General features: G+C 28.5%; 1 protein-coding gene across 8 annotated transcripts in view; it reads right to left on the bottom strand.

Moving 5' to 3' along the window:
- The window catches only part of LOC141537607 (disintegrin and metalloproteinase domain-containing protein 10), a 57,960-nt gene that overhangs the window by 10,735 nt on the left and 24,093 nt on the right, over window positions 1-23,132 (bottom strand). For 7 of the 8 annotated variants that reach the window (XM_074258695.1, XM_074258701.1, XM_074258702.1 and 4 more), the window contains 7 exons: window positions 16,358-16,628; window positions 14,349-14,441; window positions 14,061-14,239; window positions 12,724-12,864; window positions 8,048-8,172; window positions 7,525-7,653; window positions 4,168-4,336 (listed from right to left, as the gene is read on the bottom strand). In XM_074258695.1, the coding sequence (XP_074114796.1) occupies window positions 4,168-4,336; window positions 7,525-7,653; window positions 8,048-8,172; window positions 12,724-12,864; window positions 14,061-14,239; window positions 14,349-14,441; window positions 16,358-16,628 (1,107 nt within the window). The remainder of the gene's footprint in view (window positions 1-4,167; window positions 4,337-7,524; window positions 7,654-8,047; window positions 8,173-12,723; window positions 12,865-14,060; window positions 14,240-14,348; window positions 14,442-16,357; window positions 16,629-23,132) is intronic. The other variant, XM_074258700.1, reaches the window with a different exon arrangement.

The raw sequence follows: 23,132 nt of genomic DNA, 5'->3' as shown, positions 1-23,132 counted from the left end.
AATTGAAAAAGATTTTATTTTTACTACTACATAGATATACACTTTACATTGAGGTAATCTTTTTGAATCTCTTTTTCTAATAAGGGATTAGCCTAAATAGGTTTGGTGCAAATTAAATTAAGAATGAAAAAAAATAATCGTCTTCAGACATTTAAAAACTTTATACAAAAATCGACAAAATTGAGTACTAATAAATTTCATAATCTGTATATGCAGTAATAAAATATATTTCAATCATTCAAATAGCTAAGTAGAATTTTTCAGTTAGATTCCAGCATGCAGCGCAGCCGGTAATGATCGAGACTTTCACGCAGACGAACCAGGTTCGATTCCCACTTCGACTTAACCTTTAAAATTTTTTCGGAATATCCGACTAGGATCGACGCTCCTGTGCTACATCTTCTACTACTTGACTTCATAACGCCAATACGATTATAGGAATAAAAAATTCTACGGCATATCGGCTAAATTTTTAGTTTTTTTTTTTTTTTAACATACTCAGCCGATGATCAGCCATTAACGGCCCGATAACTTTTTTTACAATCGGCCGATAATCAACTGCCGTTAATGGGCCGTTGTTATCATTTGGACATTCAGCCGTCCGTGGGCCATTAAAAGTCGCCAATGATCGGCCGTCAATCAGTATCCTTTGCCCGTCGATGGGCCATCCGAGGGCCGGTTTTCGAACTTTGTATGGGATTGGCAAGCCGATTTTTTTTAAAAATCAAAATTTAAGGTAAGGTTCTCGCGGGTAATAAGGCCTGAGTGATAGAAATGCTATTTAAAATAACCGCTTCCGCCAAAGACTTCTCTAGTAGAAGCGTCTAGCATAGAAATGTCGCTACAAGCTTATAGAGTCCCGATACAACGTTCCTTGCCTTCTACACGGAAAAAAGTAAACTGTAATATTCACTCGGATTCCGGTTAGTTTTTATAGTTTCAAACAGTAAAGCGGACATCGGGGTGGCAAAAATGTAAAAATTACAGAACTTAATGTAGAAAGTATAAAAGCCACAATTTATAATTTAATATCCAAAATAAGTAATTAGTAGTTGTCACTATAGTTAATAACGACTCTTTTATCTTTAAAAATTACAGTTTCAAACAGTAAAGATTGCCATTTCAATATATAGTCCATATTATGAAGAGAAGGGGAACTCAGATGAAAGAGAAGGGGGTCTCACTCTGGGAGAATTTAATATTTCAAACAGTAAAAATTATACTTTTAAAATATACATTTTACCAGTCTAAGCAAGTCAATAATTACAGTTTGATTTTTAGCGTTGCGTTTAAAATTTACCATTTTACTTTGTAAATATTGACGTTGCTTGTATTAGAAATTTACTAACTTTATTCTATACTTTTTACATATCATAATATCATTTTTTAGGTACGAAATGATAAATATTAAAGTCTGAATTGTTAATTATTATACTTTAACATTTTAGACATTTACATGGCGAATATTACTGTTTGAAATAGTATTTTCTTCCATGTAAAGAGTAAATTGTAAGGTTTAAATTGTAAATATTACAATGTGAATAGTAAAATCATGATTTTACTGTTTGAAGTGGTAATTTTTAGCAGTTGATCATTACTTATTATAAATCGACTGTCATTTATTACAGTTTACTTTTTTCCGTGTATATTTCATCATCCTAAATATGCTAAAGTAGCGCAGAATTCCTAAAAAACGATTTGAGTAAATGGTAAACATTTTTTATAATTTTATATTTAATAATTTAAAATCATTGTTTTAATTTTTATCAACATCTTAAAAAGTATTGTTGCTCAATTTAAGTGATGATTGATCTCTAATACCAATTTTATCAAGTACAGTATAACTATTTCCAGTATGTATAACCCTTGGGCCTTATTACCCTACCGTAGTAAAATAAGGCCTATTTGCAAGGTTTTTAAAAAAATTTAATTTTGTGTTTGTTTATGATGAAAATTACCATTACTCCATTATATTTTATGGCTAATGTATTAATTTAAAAATTAATGATACATTGCAATAATTAAATGCAATATTTTCGATTTTTTTCAAAATCTCCCTTAACTTGTCAGAAAATTTTAAATTTATTGCAGCGCGTATAATCTCTCATTTTTTGACAATATTGTACCATGACAACTACCTTAATGTAATAAATATGCTACAATACTTATATTATACTTGATAAATTCAAAAACAAAATTTACTTAAATTAATTTATTTTTTTTTAATTCCCGAGACAGAATTTTCTCAAGAAAAAGTAATCTCTTGATTGAAGAATATTAAAAATTTTAATTAGTAATTAGAATTGCCGATATTAAACGAATTTAAATTCAAGTCATGTGGAAATATATTTACGGTAAGTGCAATTTGGTGTCCAGTTTTAAAATTATGTCAATTTAGAAAGAGACTTGAACTCGAATCAAATAACCTAAGAGTTTATTTTTCAGTTCTGGACTATTTACAGACAGTTTACGGTTTATTAATAACGTAATTTAATATTTGTTCTATAATTTGCAGGACTGGCGATGCAATAGCACACTTTCGAGTGTACATGAAAGTCTCAAAATTGTTTATTACAAATTTATATCATAGTTAAGTTAAGAAAATAAAATAATAATTTAAAAAACTAAAAAGTAGAAAATAATTTTCAGTAAGTTTAAAATAAAAATAAAGTAATTAAAGAAAATTACTTTATTGTAAAAAAAGCGTAAGGTATTTTAGAATTGCCGACATTTAACGAATTTAAATTAAATATTAGCAACTTTTTCCACCACAGTTTGATTAAAGTTACTTGTTATAGATTTTCTTAAAAGTTGAGAAATAATTTTCTTAAAAGTAATCTCTTGATTGAAGAATATTGAGAATTTAAATTTAGTAATTAGAATTGCCGACATTAAGCGAATTTAAATTCAAGTCAAGTAAAAATATATTTACGGCAAGTAACACATATATTATTGTTAAGATTATTATTATTCTTGCAACTATTTACCTGGAATAGCTTCAGCAAAAAATTGTTCAATTGAATTCAATTTGGTGTGTCCAGTTTTAAAATTATATGTCAATTTAGAAAGAGACTAAACTTTAATCAGATAACCTGAGGATCTATTTTCAAGTTCCGGACTATTCAGACGGATTAATATTGTTAAAAGTAGTCAACAATAAGATTTATAAATCTTTAACATCAAATCGACGAGTTAAATGTTCGGAGATGTGTCAAGTGTTCCAAATGGATGATTATAACTATTGAATGGTACTTAATTACTCGATCTACCGTCTGAGCAGGAGAACTTTGGACTACTTCTCGCCATCTATCGACTAAAGCGGACACTATTTGCTCTTGATAAAATTTTTTTCAGTGAAAAAATTAAAATATTAAATAAAATCGCGAATACTCTTTGAATTACTGTTACTATGAGTTTGCTTAAAATAAAATCTTTTCTTCAGTAATAAATCCTTCAAGAAATAAATTTATTTTCTTATTTCTGGTTTAATTTTACTAAAATTCTTTTTCTGCGTCCAATCAAACAGTTTCTCGATTGCAGCTGAAACTTCTATAAATTGCAATGTTTCCATTAAATTGAAGAAACTATTGTCACAATTGGAGCCGAGAAAATTGTATGTCTAATTGAAGTACTAGATTTTATATAAAAAATAGTAAATTTAATAATTCAGTTCATAGACTCAATAATCCTTAAACAAGATAAGCGAATAATAAAATTGAATTACTGAGTCCCATATTCTGAAAGACTCTTATTACGATTCGGTGCAGAAGTTGAATCGACGAGGCATTAGATACGGATTTACTGACACTAATTGAATGTACAGACGTGACATTTGATTTGATTTTCCCGTTCCACCCTCGTCCTCTTCCTCTTTCTTCTCTTGGAGCTTTCTGTCACCCTCCAGCCTCGAGGCGTCTTCTGCCCGTAAGTTCGATTGGACGTACTCAATATAGCGCTCGATTGCATCCAATCTAGTGTCTTTAGCTTACCGAGAAGCGACCCTTGGAATCAGAGCAGAGGAAAAAGAGCAAGAGCAAGAGCAAAGTAAGAGGAAGACTGGAACCGGTGGTGTACTTATCCATTTCAAGGATTTAACGATATTACACGGCATTCAGAATGTTTTTTTTTTTTTTTTTTTTTTCTAGCTAGAGACAATAGTGGACTTACCGGCGAAGCAGCCTTTGGTGGAACGAGCTTTGACGTCCAAAATGGGATTTATTGATATGAGACTGCACCGGCTGAATCGATTGTTATTTCTCTTGTCGCCGCTAGTCGCACGTGCAAACATTATGAAATTACCGTCTTCTCCGCCGGGAGAGCATTCATCGGGGTCGTGCTGTAAATTTGAAGCTATTAGATGAGCTCGAGATATTTAGTGTTGATTATCACTATCAGTAAAAATGAAAGAATAGAAAATCGTGCTCAAGTATTTTTTAAAGAAAAAATGTACAATGTTACTCTGCATTGAAAATGTTAATATAAAAATGAATAACTTTGTATTGTACATCACGAAAAAGTGGATCCTGTTTTATATTTACAATAAGTGGATCCATTATCATTGTACATATTTTGGATTTGAATTTTCTACATTCACTCCAAACTTAGACGTTTTGTTGAAATTTTATTTTCACAAATAAAAGATTGGATTATTTTATAAATTGTTTTATTTTAATTTAACAAACTGAACTTCTGTACGACTGATTGTAAATCAAAAACTTTTAAGCGCCAGAGTGAGGATAAAGTTTAAAGAATACATAATAAACGTTAAGTAAGTTTTATTCACCGATAAGTACTGTTTAAGAAAATTTTTATCGGCCACTGAATTGTTGGATTGAATAAAGTTTTTCGTTAAGACAATCGATGGAATTAAATCACAGTATGACCATAAATGTCACCTGATTTTATTTTTTGAGCTACTTTTCAAGTGCTCGAACAAAATAATAGACTCAATTTAAATTAAACATCCACCAGTGGAAATTTTTGCTTATTTTCCGAGCTGTGACATCTATTTTATGGAATTGAGATCCCATGTGTTGTTCGGAAGTTATTTTAAGATAATCTCGGAAAAGTAACTGGTCGGAATATTTTTGAAAATTCTAAAAAGCTGTAGAATAATTTGAAAAATAATCAGATAAATGAGTTACAATATAAATGAAAGCTTTGATGAACTTTAAGATCCATTTTACAAAATTTTGTCAAAGTGATTAGAGCATAATTTAATGAATTTCAATTTTTATAGAATTGATTGAGTAAATTGTGCGATACAGATAAAACACGGGTACCTAGTTATAATATTTATTTTTTTAATAAAACTCGAGTGAACTAAAGTTTAAATGGGATACTGTTAGCAACTAATAACTAACTAGTACAACAAAGGAAGTAAAAAGAAAAACGAAAGAATGAAAAAAACATAAAAAAAGACGACAACATTTTTCGGTTACAAGTTTGAATAGGACAAGTTCTAAAAACAAAAAGGTTTTAATAATGTCTATAACCGTAAATAGTTTTAAAATCGTAAGATAATTTGCACAAAGTTCGGTTTATTACTTTTGAAATTAAATCGTGAAAGCCGCAGGTGCTGTTACTACTGGTTCATTAAAATCCCTTTCATCGATATACTCGGTTATAAACCATAAAGTGCAAGTTTAACGTAATGTTACTTGCACATGTTCGGGCACGTTATAGCTTCCCATTACAGCTTCCAATGTAATTTACAAACTACTTTTGCTTGACGCTGCTCCCCTCCGTTCACTCTATTTATTTCAATTTAATATTTTGAATTCAATACCAACTTTAACACTGCACTAAAATTATAACGGTAACTTTCTGTAAATATAATAATCCCGGCTGTTTAATTGCTCGTATTAATTTTACTACATACAAAGTAGAACTTTATTATAAAAATCAGAACTCATTACATTTTGCTGAAATAACTTCGAAGAAGTGATGACAAAATTCTCATGTAAAATTTATCTTAGAGTTCATCAAAGCTTTCATTCATATTGTAACTCATTTATCTGATCATTTTTCAAATTATTATACATCTTTTTAGAATTTTTAAAAATATTTCGTTTAGTTACTTTTCCGAGATTCTATTTTTGCTTATTTTGACAGAAATATTATTTTGCACTCTCTTTAATTTTCCGAAGAGCTTTCGATGCTTTCAATAGACTCTCGACAACACTTTTGTTCATGAAATTTAATTAATTTTGTTGAAATATTCGCTTGATCAGTTCATTGACGCGAAAATTTAATGAGAAAGTAGTAAAATCTCTAAGTCTATACCTTTGCTTAAATCTAAAAAATTATAAATTTTATCAAAAATTATTTCTTATCCTTTTTATTCGTTTTCACCTACTGTACACAAATAACTTCAAGAAGGGATGACGAAATTCTGTAAAATGTATCTTAAGGTTTATCCCATTTAAACTTTAGTTCACTCGAGTTTTATTAAAAAAATAAATATTACAACTAGGTACCCGTGTTTTATTTGTATCGCACAATTTACTCAATCAATTCTATAAAAATTGAAATTCATTAAATTATGCTCTAATCACTTTGACAAAATTTTGTAAAATGGATCTTAAAGTTCATCAAAGCTTTCATTTATATTGTAACTCATTTATCTGATTATTTTTCAAATTATTCTACAGCTTTTTAGAATTTTCAAAAATATTCCGACCAGTTACTTTTCCGAGATTATCTTAAAATAACTTCCGAACAACACATGGGATCTCAATTCCATAAAATAGATGTCACAGCTCGGAAAATAAGCAAAAATTTCCACTGGTGGATGTTTAATTTAAATTGAGTCTATTATTTTGTTCGAGCACTTGAAAAGTAGCTCAAAAAATAAAATCAGGTGACATTTATGGTCATACTGTGATTTAATTCCATCGATTGTCTTAACGAAAAACTTTATTCAATCCAACAATTCAGTGGCCGATAAAAATTTTCTTAAACAGTACTTATCGGTGAATAAAACTTACTTAACGTTTATTATGTATTCTTTAAACTTTATCCTCACTCTGGCGCTTAAAAGTTTTTGATTTACAATCAGTCGTACAGAAGTTCAGTTTGTTAAATTAAAATAAAACAATTTATAAAATAATCCAATCTTTTATTTGTGAAAATAAAATTTCAACAAAACGTCTAAGTTTGGAGTGAATGTAGAAAATTCAAATCCAAAATATGTACAATGATAATTGATCCACTTATTGTAAATATAAAACAGGATCCACTTTTTCGTGATGTACAATACAAAGTTATTCATTTTTATATTAACATTTTCAATGCAGAGTAACATTGTTTCTTACTTTTATAAAAAATTAAAAAAATATTTTTCTACAGTGAATCTTGATTATCGTATTAATTCTTTTTATAAGTCACATTATTTCAATGCTATTTATTAATTATTAACTAGTATCACGCTCAATGAACTAATGACAACTCATATAGTAATTATAATTACATTCAAAAGCTTCAAAATAACCAATAAAATACTCAACAATAACAATTACTCACCGGTGATCCGAAATTGTGCCCGATTTCATGAGCGAGCGTGACATGTGATACAGCTGGCGGGACATGTTTCCCGTAATTTAATAGTGTTATTATTCCCGTGTTCAATGATTTCATGCTTCCGCGGTAATGCTGAAAATCATATTTATATAATCATTAAACTATATTATAAAATTAATTATCATGATTACTAATTGTTGATATTTGTACAACAACGATAATTTTAAGGATATGCGTTAGTAAAATTGTTTTAGAACTGACGGTAATGAAATAAAACTCAAGATATAAGTTTAAAGGAGTATTTAAGTGATGAATGTAACCGAAAAGATTTTACGAAAGTAATTGAATTTAAAAAATGTATGTCGGTAGTTTTACGAGAAGATAAATGTCCGGACGTTAAGAAAGCTAGTATGGAGAAAATTAAGTTACAAAGTATTAAGCCGGTATAGTAATAGTAATACGTGGCCAGAGGTACATATATATGTGCACGTAATGCATCAGATAGTTGACGCTCGTTAAAACTTACCCCATTCTTCTCGCACACACCCCCGGCATTCTTCAAGTCTCCGGTCCAGGCCAGCCCCAGAGTTCCTTTCTCAAAATCACGGTAAGTGAACATATAAGACAGACAAAACGCGTCGTAGTTTTCCTCTGAAAGTTTGTAAACTTTCTTTAATTTTCTTTAATGGCATATGAAATCAAGCTTTACTGCTATTACTTCAAAACTATTGTACTTACGTTCTAGAAAATGGTTTTTTTTTTTTTTTTTTTTTTTTTTAATTACTTGACTTCTTATCACTTTTATGCTAGCAACTTTTAATTTTAAAGAATTTGCTCTGTTTGAGGAAATTTTTCGGAATTTTCCTCAAAAATTTTATGAATTAATTTAAAAATTAAATTTAAAATGAATAACAGAAGTATTTCTACGTATTATTTTTTTATAAACATTCTTAACACTAAGAGGGTACTTGGATTCCCTTAAATCATATAAATAAATTTTTTTGCCATACTTTAAAAATTGGCTTGATAAAAAAAAATTTTAGAGGTCGCTCAAGATAAATTGAATTGAATATTTTTTAGTTAAAATAGAGCATTAATAATTACTAGTAATCTTGCAGTCACTATGTGACTGCCGTGATTTGTGAATTATAAATAAATAAAATTTTACTTGATTAAATAATGACTTTTGTTGAATTGCATTATTCTTCCTTAACTATTGACATTTTTTAAGATATAAGTTCATCCCGATGTTACACTCATCAAGAGCTTTCATTTGAGTACCCACATGCATTTTGATATATATATCATATATACATATATATGATATATATAAAAATATAAAATATATGAAAAATTGATGTGGGTACTCAAATAAAAGGTCTCGATGAGTGTAATGTCGGGCTGAGTTTGTATCTTTAAAAATATCAATAGATCACAAGATACAAAATAATTATTTAATTATTTCATTGTTATCAAATCGATATTTAAAAACCTACGATTTATTGTTGTAATAATAAAATTTTAAAGAAAAATATTTATTTCGAGAAATGTATCAAATTGTTGATTAGATAATAAAGAAATATTCACGTGAATTTATTAAAAAATTTATTAGAGTCGGTCATATATCAAAATTAAGATGAACTTTAGAAAGGATTTATTTTGTCGAGCAGAAAAATGAATTGGCGACAAATGTAACATATGCAAGTATGTGAAACAGTGCTTTGTTCCAAATGGATCGCGGGGACGATTCTCGACCGATCTCAATTAAATAAAGTAGACAAATTCTACGGGCGGATACCGAAGATAAATTTACAAGATCAGCTAAATCGGTCAATTTATTTCCGAGTCCCATTTACTAATTTATTTATTTTCATGAAAGTAATTATTCAGTAAATTACATTGAAATAACTTTTCAACTTTCAGATAGCTCTGATCTAATAAATATATCTCTAAGTTCCGAAGATTATTTTTTATCAAAGGTACTAACAATCTTTCAGGGAATTTTAATAATTTCGCGGGTGAAAAAATTTTGAAAAATATTTCGAAAAATGAATTGTCAGGGCTTTAGCTTCTAATAACTTTTAAATACCATCACCTGTTCTATTTTTTATCCTAGATGTTCAAGTTTATTTAAATAATATTTTATTAACAGCACAATAATATTATTTTTTGTCGAGTGTTATTAACTTTTTCGAGTAGGAGGACGTAATTTAATAAATTTAAAAAATATCCAACTCGGGTGGATTGCAATCCAATTATTTTAAAGCTTCGTGTGTAATTTTACACTAATTGATAAGTTTTCTCTTAAATTATTTAAGCAGCGACATGATTAATTATAATTTCATAAAATCATCGTTTCGATCAAATACTTTTATTAATAAAAATTTCCCACTGATATCACTTAGTCCTTCAATATTTATCAATTTATTCGTTGATTGAATTATACTTGATGAAAAATTCGAGTTTAACCAAGTAATTACCAGCGCGTAAAAAACTGAGGATGATTACAAAGCAACCTATAATCAAATTGGCAGATCAATTTCCTCTTTATACCTATACATATTAACAAGTGAGCAAACTCGCAATTTAAATTAAATCGAGTGGAAACTGATGAGCAATTTAACCGCCGGGGATAAGTTTAAATTAACAAAAAAACTATAAAGTTACTAATTGTATGCCAAGGTAAGGTCGAAGAGGCAAAAAAGTTTGTTGTAATTATTACTATCGTTAATTATTTTTTGACAGGCTATCCGGGAGTGATATTATTAAATTAAGTTTCATTCCATAGACGCGGATGAGTAAAGTACAGTGTGATGAGTCGTTTACATTGCGACGTTGAATTGTAATATAATTGCGGAATAAAATAGAGCGTCTAGTGTCTAGAGTCTAGTCTAGGCCAGGCTCATTTCGGTGGATTGTGATAAAAGATATAAAGAGTGAATTAACGAGAGAGTAATGGCAGTAGTGTAAGTGTGTTGAGTAATTCAAGCTAGAAGTAATTCAATTAACCGAGTGAAAATGACTGGAATAACGATCTAGATAACAAGGTACTTGCCCGTTTATCATCCCATCTTTCATTGTCTCTTTTTTTATTTCTAAAGTTTGCTTTTGTTTTTGCCGAATAAAATATAATGCAAATATTTTAATCATTCTTTTTAGTACGTATGTTTCGTTCGATTAAGCTTGAAATCCACTCGACGGATTTTGATGAAAATTAAAAACTGTTCTACAAGATTCTTGAATTGCTACACTGATAGAAAATTTACGTTGACTCAAGAGATATTTTCTTGATCTAAGAATTTATTTTGGAAGACAAATGATTATTTTGCATTAAGAATTTCTTGTCTTGATTTAGATTTTCTTGGCTTAAGAGCTGTATTATCTTCAATCGATACATTTAGTTTTTCAACCAAAATAACATTATCGTTTAAAAAACTTAAAATAATTCATCAAAGTATATTTCAAAAACTAAATAGTCTTTAATTGTTGTACCGAAAAAAAATTATTTCTTGGAAATAAGTAAATTAATGACTTAACAAAAAGCCATTGTTAACACAAGTCGGTAACATCTTGAATCAATGTTATCGCCTATCTTGAACCCAGAGACAAAAATTCTTGAAAGAAATATATCTATATCTAGTTTCAAGAGTTCAAATTTTGAAGAAAAAAAGTTTCTTGAATCAAGATTGTTCTTCTATCAGTGTACGGGTAGTGTTATATTCAAAGTTTCTAAATAAATTTTTAGTTAATTGATAAATTAAATATTTGTTTGTTCTCTAATACTTTTTAGTTGACTGCTGCATTGAAAAAAAAAATTAACTTGAATCAAGAGAAAAATTCTTGATCCTAATAAATAATTTTCAAGAGTTTCGTTGTCTTGAATCAAGACGAAAAATTTTTTAATCAAGTTAAATTTACTTAAAGCAAAAAAAAATTCTTATTTTAAAAATTTTTCCGCTCCATTCGATCACTCCCGGCAGATTTCGGCTTTTATTCATACAAAATTTCAAGAAAAGCTGAAATCCGCGGGAGCTATTTCGAATTTTTTTATTGATTTTTTATTGTAAGATTTGAAAATAAGACAGTTGCAGCGGTTAGAAAAATTCGAGTTAACTTTTTTAATCAAAGAGATTGATTTTTAAAGAAATTTGAAAAAAAAATCAAAAAAAAAATTTTTCGAAAAAAAAAATTGAAATTTTTTTTTTCAAATTTCTTGAAAAATTAATCTCTTTGATTGAAAAAATAAAGATTTTTGAGAAAAAAAATTTTTTTCATTGAGTAAATGAATAAAAATCTAAAAATTGCTCATAATGGTGATTTTTGCAAAAACAAAGAATTTAAAGCTTCGGGGCACTATGAAAAAAAAATCGCAGCGCCTTGAATTTTTCAGGGATTTAGGGGACACTCGGAGGTTGAAAAATTACCGACGATATCCTTTGTTCATCCATTTTATCTAAAGTTATACCAAGTTATCCAAATATCCTTAATTATGCGAATTTTTGTCGTTTTTTCAGTTAAAGTTTTCAATTCAAAAAAAATTTTTTTGACAAAAGCTATCCACAGTATCTTATAGAAAATATCGTGTAGTTTTTAAAACCGTCCTTCGATTTTCTATACGATTATTATTTCCAGAGTTATTGATTATCAAAATGAAAAAGTACTTTTTTGCTTTGACTGACGATAACTCCGTGGCAAATCATCGTACAGGCTTTTTGATTACGTCAAATTGAAGGGCATTAAATTTTCTAAAAAAGCTTTCCAGCGAAACAATGAAAAAAATTTTTTGAAGCCCGTAGACCTTTTTTCAGACGAGAAAAAATTTGGAAAATTTTTTTTGTGGTTTTCTTAGGATTTCTCCAGATCCGAACATGATAAAAAATTTTCATGGTCATATCTGAAAACTAGAGACTTGGAGCTACAATTTGCTTTTTTTTTTTTTTTTTTTTTATTTTTCTGTACGATAATTTTCCTCGGAGTTACAGCTCGTTGTAAATCACCCAAAAATTTCGTATTTTTTTTATATGTATTAATTTTTTTTGTGACTATTGACGTTATTTTATTTTGTTTATTTATTTATCAATCGGTCAAGTGAATTTTGACTTTGAAATAATTTATTGCTACCAATTACTTCCATCATAATAGAGTAATATTCTCAGACTATCTGTGGCGTCTTAATAATTAATAAAAAAAAATAACACTAACCTGAAAACAACTCGAGATACTCTTCGACACCATATTTGCCATTGAACCGGTAAGCGGGATCTTTAAGTGCACTTGCGCCGTGGATTTTCACTCGTTTAATCATGAAGCTGATGTTGTCGGGCTCTCCATCTTGATTGAAGTCTGTTGAGCATGCAATCCGATGAATAAATAAATTAAAGGCCGAGCTGAGTGGAGGATCTTATCGAGTTGAATAATTAATGGAATCTGATTAAAGATATCGGCAGAATGGGGTGTCGTACTGGTAATTGTAATTTCTTGTGATTGCTGAATATATTAAGCTGCTGATTAGCAGTACGTGCTTAACAACTATTACTAGATACCAATGAGCCGGTGAATTTCATCTGGCGCAACCTGTACTGGTAATATGGGACAAGTTTCACGAGATAAGACACGAAATTTCCGTGAATACATTTGCATCGCTGAAATATTCAGTTCTTTAATCAAGATATTTTTACTCTTTGCCTTTTTTTCACTGACAAATTTAATCACTATTATTTATTCAAAATTTATTCTTTAATTTTACGGTAAAATAAATTTAGGTGATGATTTGAAAAAATCGATTGAAGGAACTAAAATTATTTCAACAGAATTTTTAAATAAAGTATTTGAAATTTCGTAATCAATTAACTGAAAAATAGATTTTTTTTTAGCAAAAATTGAATTAACTTACATTGATAAAAATAATAGTGTTTCATTATTTACAATATTTTCGAGGACTTTTAATTGAGAGAATTTTGAATTTACAATTGGAAAGAGTAGATGGATACAATATTTTTTATTTGTTTATAAATATATTTTTTATTAATTTAAATAGCTTTTATTATAAAATTCAATTGGTTTTATTGTAAATAGAGAAGTTTATTATCGACAATCTAAATGGAATAAAAAAAACATTTATTGACGGAGGATTATAAATTACAATAAAAGTTTATAAAGACGGAATATTTATCAGATTATTGGGAATATTTTAAAGAATATTCTCTCTAATCGGAATTATCTTCAGAGTCTCAATAAAATTAATTAAAGACAATTGTTTATTAAATTTTTATTTAAAAACTTTAAGCGACACCAAAGTTATACACTCACTAAGAACGCTCGAATTGCACGAAACAAAAAGCGGGCGCGCTAAGCGGCTGAAGCGCATGCGTTTACTATATGACATTTTAATATCCAGGAAGTTTAATATCCACCCCAGTAATTTACAAACAGATACTCGGGACCAAGTACTGAATCATCAAATAAATCTTTTGTATCACCAAAGTTCAAGAATTTGCACTATTGAATTGAAAGTTAGTAAATAAAATACTATTTCTTACCAGTGTATCGGTAAATAGCATTAACTCTCTGCACATGTCGCGTCATGACCTCGATGCAAGCTTCCTCGGATTTGTAGTGCTCGACGAAGGTATGATCCGCTTGCAAGTACAGCATGCAAGTAGTTTTTTTCGGATCAACCGTCCGCTTACGGCTCCGCAAATATTTTTCCCTGTCGTCTCTTCGAGCAGAAGCACAAACACAAACAAAAAATATCACCAGCTATTTCTTAGGTAAACTCAAATATTTAACTTATAATGAATTTTAATTTTAAAAAAGCTTCCCTTTACCTGTACATGTCGAAGCTTTCTTCATTATCTGCGTTTTTGCTGTAGTCTCCATTTAAAAATTCATCCGCGTCGAATAGGATTGGATCGTTAAGCCTGGAAAAAAAAAACCAAACCGGAGATTAAGTCAGAGCTCAAGAGTTTTAATTATCGGCAACGTAATAATTAATTAGGATTGTGCATAGCTCAAAGTAACACAATACAATGTGTGTAATAAGAGCAATAGAGAGAGGGCAGTAGATTGGGGAGGGAAGAGGTTGCGGAAATTAGGGAGGAATGTAAAAGCATATGCCTGTATGGTAACAATCGATTGTAAAACCCCTTTTAATTAGTACAACTACAGGTTCTGTAATTAATTAGGTAGAAAGTTCTCTTGTGTGTTGTGTGTTGTGTGTCGTTGGTTTAATGTGTACGCGTTATGCAAATGTTGTCCATGCGAATTTGCAGTGTGTTATTGGACCAGTTACTGTTTATGTATGAGTACAAATACGTACATGTGTTAGATATTAATATTATGTATATTGTTTGAGCTCCCGTATTTGCTCCCTATCACTCGCGTGAGAGGCGGCTACAAATTGATGCTGCGAATGTGACGGGAAATTTTATTAGCAAATGTTTATGGTAATTTATTTTTACTGGCTGGCAGTTTTTCGGGGTAAATCATTTGGAAAATATGGAATTTTTTTCTTCTGGGGTTAGCGGGTTTTTTTTTTTCACACAGATCGTTATCAGTTGAAATGAAAAAGTAGACAAACATTTTTGAATATTTTATCGGAAGTACAATGTTACTCAGCGTTGAAAATGTTAATATTAAAATGAATAACTTTGTATTGTACATCACGAAAAAGTGGATCCTGTTTTATATTTACAATAAGTGGATCCATTATCATTGTACATATTTTGGATTTGAATTTTCTACATTCACTCCAAACTTAGACGTTTTGTTGAAATTTTATTTTCACAAATAAAAGATTGGATTATTTTATAAATTGTTTTATTTTAATTTAACAAACTGAACTTCTGTACGACTGATTGTAAATCAAAAACTTTTAAGCGCCAGAGTGAGGATAAAGTTTAAAGAATACATAATAAACGTTAAGTAAGTTTTATTCACCGATAAGTACTGTTTAAGAAAATTTTTATCGGCCACTGAATTGTTGGATTGAATAAAGTTTTTCGTTAAGACAATCGATGGAATTAAATCACAGTATGACCATAAATGTCACCTGATTTTATTTTTTGAGCTACTTTTCAAGTGCTCGAACAAAATAATAGACTCAATTTAAATTAAACATCCACCAGTGGAAATTTTTGCTTATTTTCCGAGCTGTGACATCTATTTTATGGAATTGAGATCCCATGTGTTGTTCGGAAGTTATTTTAAGATAATCTCGGAAAAGTAACTGGTCGGAATATTTTTGAAAATTCTAAAAAGCTGTAGAATAATTTGAAAAATAATCAGATAAATGAGTTACAATATAAATGAAAGCTTTGATGAACTTTAAGATCCATTTTACAAAATTTTGTCAAAGTGATTAGAGCATAATTTAATGAATTTCAATTTTTATAGAATTGATTGAGTAAATTGTGCGATACAGATAAAACACGGGTACCTAGTTATAATATTTATTTTTTTAATAAAACTTGAGTGAACTGAAGTTTAAATGGGATAAACCTTAAGATACATTTTACAGAATTTCGTCATCCCTTCTTGAAGTTATTTGTGTACAGTAGGTGAAAACGAATAAAAAGGATAAGAAATAATTTTTGATAAAATTTATAATTTTTTAGATTTAAGCAAAGGTATAGACTTAGAGATTTTACTACTTTCTCATTAAATTTTCGCATCAATGAACTGATCAAGGGAATATTTCAACAAAATTAATTAAATTTCATGAACAAAAGTGTTGTCGAGAGTCTATTGAAAGCAGTGAAAGCTCTTCGGAAAATTAAAGACAGTGTGAAACAATATTTCTGTCAAAATAAGCAAAAAAAGAATGAATAAACCTTACGCATGAGTGAAATTGAAAGGATCGTTTTCACTGATGCATTCACTGTTAATAGGACGGTTTAAAATATCCAACGGTGTAGAAACATCACTGGAACGATATGCGATGCTGTGATGATGGTTATCGGGATGATTTAATTCTTTTATATCGCGTCGCACAAGATGAGAGTATCTTGCAAACGGCTCTATGTAAATTTCGTCCGTTCCTGTTATTACGGTTCCGTCGAAAAGACCCTCTGTTGTTATTATTCCGTGTACTGTAGCTTTTTCGTCATCTGAAACAGAGGATTTTATCTTATTTATTTTCTGTTTTCGATTCAAAACGGATTTTTTTTAAATTTCTGAATTTTAGAAAACTTATCTGAAGTACCAATTTATGAATAAAATTTACTCGATTAAAAAAAAAATATTCTCAACTTAAAGAAATGTATAGAAATACAAAAAATAAAGTATTTTTCGACCCACAATATTTCTTATGCTGAGAAAAAAACTTGTTATTGCTCTATTAATAATATGTGGTGTATTTTGCTTAGTACTATGCGTATACTGCTCAGAAGTATTTCTATTAATAAAAATTAGGAAAACGGTTGACCCTAAAGGCCATCCCTGTAATTCCCCGCTAATTCTATACTCAAAATTGCACTTATTACGTTTTTGAGCTCTTCGAGCTCAAAAATATGATGTCCGTGTCGTTTTTAGTTCTCCGAACTCAAAAGTCTGATAAAACTTTAATAAAACATTATTTTTTAAATATTCAAACCGCAATAACTTTTAAATGATAATGAATGAATTAAATTTTTTGTGTTGATGGATTAATTGATTTTAAATTTAACTATTCTTTATTATTTCATTCGACTATTATTTTTATAACTTATCAAAGATTAATATATATTATTATATTAAAATTGTTAACTTTTTTGAATTTTTAATAAATATAGAAAAATACTTATTTTCATAAAATAATCATTGTAATTTTTTTTTTAAATAAATAACATTAATAACTATAATATTACACCTGACGTATATTAAACTTTTCAAATTTTTCAGCGCATGCGCGTCTCATACTTTTTTCGCGGCTCACAAAACTTGCGTTGTTGCCATAGCTTTATTAACGTATCCCTTCCTCGGCTAAAGTCTGGTAAATTTTTCATTACTTATTAATAAATATTTGTGAAACTGTCTAATAATTATCAATGAAATTATTTTTAAAAAATTGTTTAGTTGTTAGTTAACGTTACTCTAGTTTTTTAAAAAGATCCTAAGAAAAGTTTCTGAGATATAAAAATGTTTGTAGGTAAACTTTTGGATATCCCGTATACCGTAATGTATATAAGAGCGTTAAAAACTCAAACTTTGAAATTAAATATCTCTGAAACTAGATAGTCAAAAATTTTCAAATTGCGCCAATCGATGCAGAATTATGTGAACATTAATCTGTCAAAATTTTTAAAAAATCCTAAGAAAACTACTCTGGCGAGGGTACTACCTTAAGTGGATTTTTTGTTATAAAAAAAATTTTTTTCCAAAAAACATTCTCATGGCTTCCGTAGAAAATTAAATTCTCTACAAAAATATTTTTCTGGTTAAAGATTGTAAAATCACTAATTTTGAAGTTATAGTCCGTCAAGCGGTGGCGTTTAAAAAATTACACATTAAATTCCATTTAATTTTCAATTTATTATACTCTTACATGAATAATGTAATTTTATTGAATATTTTTAAGTATTAAAATTTTAAATTAAAGTATTGACTCGTTTTAATAAAATAATCTAAGTTAAAAAAAAAATGCGGTTTAATTTAGCAAAAACTATTAATCTTCAGCCATTTAATTCCCAATCTATTATTCGAACCCGAAAGTATTATCCGAAAAAATAAATAGGGGTAAAATCGAGCAATTACAGGCCGTAATTGCAAAAAATCGCGACTGCCAAGAATAAAAAAAAATTAGAACGGATATCCGAGAGAAAAAACATGTTATTTCCGTGTATTCACGTCACATGCACTCTCGAGAGATTTCCAGCAAGACTGGATTTAATGTTTCTTGTATGCTTATCTTTATTTCCTTGGGATTATTCAGAAAAAAAAAAAAAAAATCTCGAGGAATAAGAGGCTTTAGATTGTATTCATTTTTATTTTATTTCCTTTTTCCTTTCTCCAGTTCCCCATTTTTATGTCCAGCCCTACCCCTTTGTCGTTTAATCTACAATTATTTAGATAAAAATTTTTCAATTTACTCCGTATCTAAAAACAAGATAAATATTCCATTTAAATGATAAGATAAATATTGCATTAATCCTTTAATTAATTCACCAGTTAGTGATTAACATAATTTTTGGAGTAATATACTTTTTCTGTTAATTATATTGTTAATTATCTCATACATGATAAACCTGCCGATATATTGAAAATAAATTTCCAGTGTATTAAATTTAACTGACATATTTACACAACGTTTGCCGATCCTATTGTCTTCGTCGCTACTGTTGTTATTTTAATCGATGTTCTGTGTATTAATGAGAGTAAATCTGCATAAATAATGCTGTACGTATATAATAAAAGACAATAAATAAATTTGATTCGATAATTATATTCAGTTTATTCCTGTTTCATCATCGGATAAATAATAATGTATGCTTAAAACGGTTATATTATTTTAAATACATTTTTAAAAACGGAAAATCATACGTACATTGCAAAAATACGGACCTTGGACAAATCATTGTAGACAAATAAATAGAGTTATTTGACCAATATTGAAAAATTAAAATTTAAGGTAAAAGCCCCCATTGTTTACACTATAAGAGTGATCATGAATATTTGAATTTTTTTGTCGTGTTACAAATCAATATTGTCAACTTTTTTTTATAGAAAACCTTAATAATTGTTTTTATTTATATAATTTAATTAATTAACTTTAATAGCAATAAATTTAATAATTATTATTTCAACTTAAAACCAACAGGTCGAATGTATGTATTATTGACAGCGCAAAAAATTCAAAGAGCCGATTATTGACATACCATTGATCCTATTATTGACAGGTCGTTTTATTACAGTTAAATTTATATTAACAATAATCATTTTTACTAACTAATGCAAAACTATCAATAATTTTTATTATTTTAAAATTTGTTTAAGACCTAGCTTTTCTATATTTTTTACCAGGTTTTTTTTTTAATAATTTTTTCTAATCTCAAATACTTTGATTCTTATAAAATCACATGACAGTATGTAAACATTAATACGTTGATATGTATGTTGAGGGAGTTAGGTTGCCTTACATTATGGCCTATGTCGTTAGTTGACACAAGTTAATTTTTGTGTCCTTATCATTGACATCCGCTATTTTAAAATTTATTTCAACTCGATAAAGTATAAATAAATGATTGCATGGTTATTTAGACTACAAATAATCTAAAATAATTTTAAACAATGTAATTACATGAAAAAAAACATTGAGAAATCTGGATTTGAAAATAAGGTCTTTCTTAACAATATTTTTAAGAAATTACAAACGTATAAGCAGTTTTGGCCTAATTGAAAAAATGAAATTTTTTTGCAGTAAATCTATATATATATATATATATATATATATATATATATATATATATATATATATATATATATATATATATATATATAGGAGACTTTCTATAGATATAGACACTCATCACGATATCTCTGGAACTATAAGACCTAGAGACTTTAAATTTGGCAGGAATATTCCTTTCGCCGAGTAGAGGTCAGCTAAGAACGGAGTTTACAAAATTCTATCCACAAGGGAGGTTGCGGGGGCGTTAACAATTAATAATTCCCGTTTTTAAACTATAGCTCCTATCGACTCCAAATTTGGTAGGAATCTTTTGTAAGAGATGTAGAAAAAGTCTATGGGCAAATTTTACGACAGCTCATCTCATAGGGGTTTGAGAAGGTGGGTGTTAACATTAAAAATTTTTAATATCCAAGCTATAGCTCTTATAGACTCCAAATTCTCATTTCAAATTTTTTTCTTCGTGTCAATTATTATTCATTTTTGAAAAAAAGCCACGGAAACATAATGATTGCCCATTGAAAGTTACAATGAATATTAGCTGGAATCGTTACATGGATAAAAGGTATATGCTAATTCGATGAAATTTTGAATTTGTGAAAATCAAAACAATACTCTAATTAAATTTCAAGTTTAGATCTAAAAATGCAATTCTATAAAATGCAGTTAAAAAAATCCTCAAAAAACGGTAAAAATTAAGGCGTTTACATGTATCGCTCCCCTTAATTTATTGGTTACAGTTATTAAAAATGAAAAAAGTGGAAAAACAAAGCGGTTTCTTTTTATTGGTTGAAAAATTTAAGTAAAATAAGACGTACAATATATTAAAATTATGTTTCATATATACCATTTATGTATATGATATGACATGAAAGCAAGGACAGATATGAAATGTAATAAAAAAAGAAAACAAGGTAAAGTACTGAGTTAAAAGAAAATGTGAATGTTATGCTAAAATTCTCTGGAGAGAAAGAAATGTTAAAATAAATAATGGATATGTTTGATATCTATATAAGTATGGCCCGGAAAATGGGCAACAATGATAATAACCGTTAAATACGTATAAGTGTAACGAACTAAAGTGGTCAAAGTTGAAGTCGAAGTTAACGTTTAAGTTTAAGTTTTCGTAAAGTAGTAGCAGTAGCAGTTGAAATTTGATGCTCTTCTTTTTATTATTTTTTGTTCATCGCTAATGTGAGATGACGGGAAAAGATAAAACCGAGCATTACTTCCTGGCAATTAAAAACTTTTCCTGGAGCTAAGATAAAGCAGTTGGAAGTAAGGAGTAAGGCTGCTCGAGTAAAACGCTTGAATGTACAATTAAAATTTATTGCTTATAAAGTTTATTAAATTCATCATTTCAGTTTTCAGAAATTTAAGTTGTAGTTTGTTTAGAGTTTTATTACTTGACTTGGGAAGTATCAAATTTCAAATATTTTTTTTTTGTACTGAAAAAAAATATCTTGAAAATTTTACGCTTCTTCTGAATAATTGTTTGAATTAAAATAGAACCCTCGCGATTTCCGTAGTCGAAAGTTTATGTAGAGTGTACGATACATATACTTGAGAGTCATTATTGACGAGCCTAAAACTTTTTGCGGCTTATGTACTTATTTTAGCCAATCACAAACCGGAAACTGATCGTTTGAAAAGTCTGGCAACACTGCATGAGCCTTAAGATATTTTATAGTGGCTACACTGTAGTATTTTGGACCAGCTGTAGACTAACCTCTGTTTTGATACATGCTTTTATTTATTTATTTACATACATTTATTCGGAAATATAATTACAATGTCTGAAAAAAAAATAATTGACAGTATTGTTTTGTTTTTTCAGAAAAATCAGTAATTAAATTTTTTGTGTTGATGTATTAACTGATTTAAAATTTTACTATTTTTTATTATTTCATCTGACTATTATTTTTATAACTTATCAAAGATTAATATATATTATTATATTAAAATTGTTAACTTTTTTGAATTTTTAATAAATATAGAAAAATACTTATTTTCATAAAATAATCATTGTTATTTTTTTTTTAAATAAATAAAATTAATAACTATAATATTACACCTGACGTACATTAAACTTTTCAAATTTTTCAGCGCATGCGCGTCTCATACTTTTTTCGCGGCTCACAAAACTTGCGTTGTTGCCATAGCTTTATTAACGTATCCCTTCCTCGGCTAAAGTCTGGTAAATTTTTCATTACTTATTAATAAATATTTGTGAAACTGTCTAATAATTATCAATGAAATTATTTTTAAAAAATTGTTTAGTTGTTAGTTAACGTTACTCTAGTTTTTTAAAAAGATCCTAAGAAAAGTTTCTGAGATATAAAAATGTTTGTAGGTAAACTTTTGGATATCCCGTATACCGTAATGTATATAAGAGCGTTAAAAACTTAAACTTTGAAATTAAATATCTCTGAAACTAGATAGTCAAAAATTTTCAAATTGCGCCAATCGATGCAGAATTATGTGAACATTAATCTGTCAAAATTTTTAAAAAATCCTAAGAAAACTACTCTGGCGAGGGTACTACCTTTCAAAAAGTTCCAGAAACGGCCTGCTTTTAAAATTCTTTTCAATAAACTCAAGATAGCGTGTATCCTCAGTTTTCAACAAAGTGACGATGAAATTGCTAGCTAATTAAGACACAGCTTGAAAATTGAACAACCTCTTTGATCTTGAGAGTTATTTGCTATTTAGCATCAATAACTTTCAAGGATATACAGCTGACAGAAATGCCATACTGACAGTTTAATTGCTTGTTACTCATCTACCGAGCTTTTGAACAATTCATATTTCATTGACATGATGGAAGTGAAAATAGAGCTCAAACATTGCGCAGTGAGATATTTAGCACTCAGACCCAATAGACAGACAGAGCAGTAGAATAATTTAATTACGGGGATACCGTTGATAATTGAATTAAAGTTTGTTACTACTTATTACAATACAAAGATAATGACTAATTGCGTTTGAATTAATTTTAAACTCCAGGTTTTAATTTTTTTTTTTTAATTTTTGATGAACAATAGATTTTGTTGACAAGAACAAAGAAAATTCTGATGTTGATTGATTAGACTAAAAAAAAAAAAAGGAAATTCAACAAAGCGTATTTAAAATAAGGAATAATTTTATTTAGCAGCTTAGGGAAGGACAAAAAAAAAGTAAATTGAGTTGGTGAAAAGTGTTGTCTGTACTCTTTAATAGAAGTTGAAGT

This window comes from Cotesia typhae, unplaced genomic scaffold (assembly GCF_013202065.1).
Source record: "Cotesia typhae breed Kobodo isofemale line unplaced genomic scaffold, CoteBio_Ctyphae scaffold_91, whole genome shotgun sequence".
Lineage (NCBI taxonomy): Eukaryota > Metazoa > Arthropoda > Insecta > Hymenoptera > Braconidae > Cotesia > Cotesia typhae.
The sequence above is the reverse complement of the archived record's forward strand: the minus strand, read 5'-3'. Positions and strand labels throughout refer to the sequence as shown.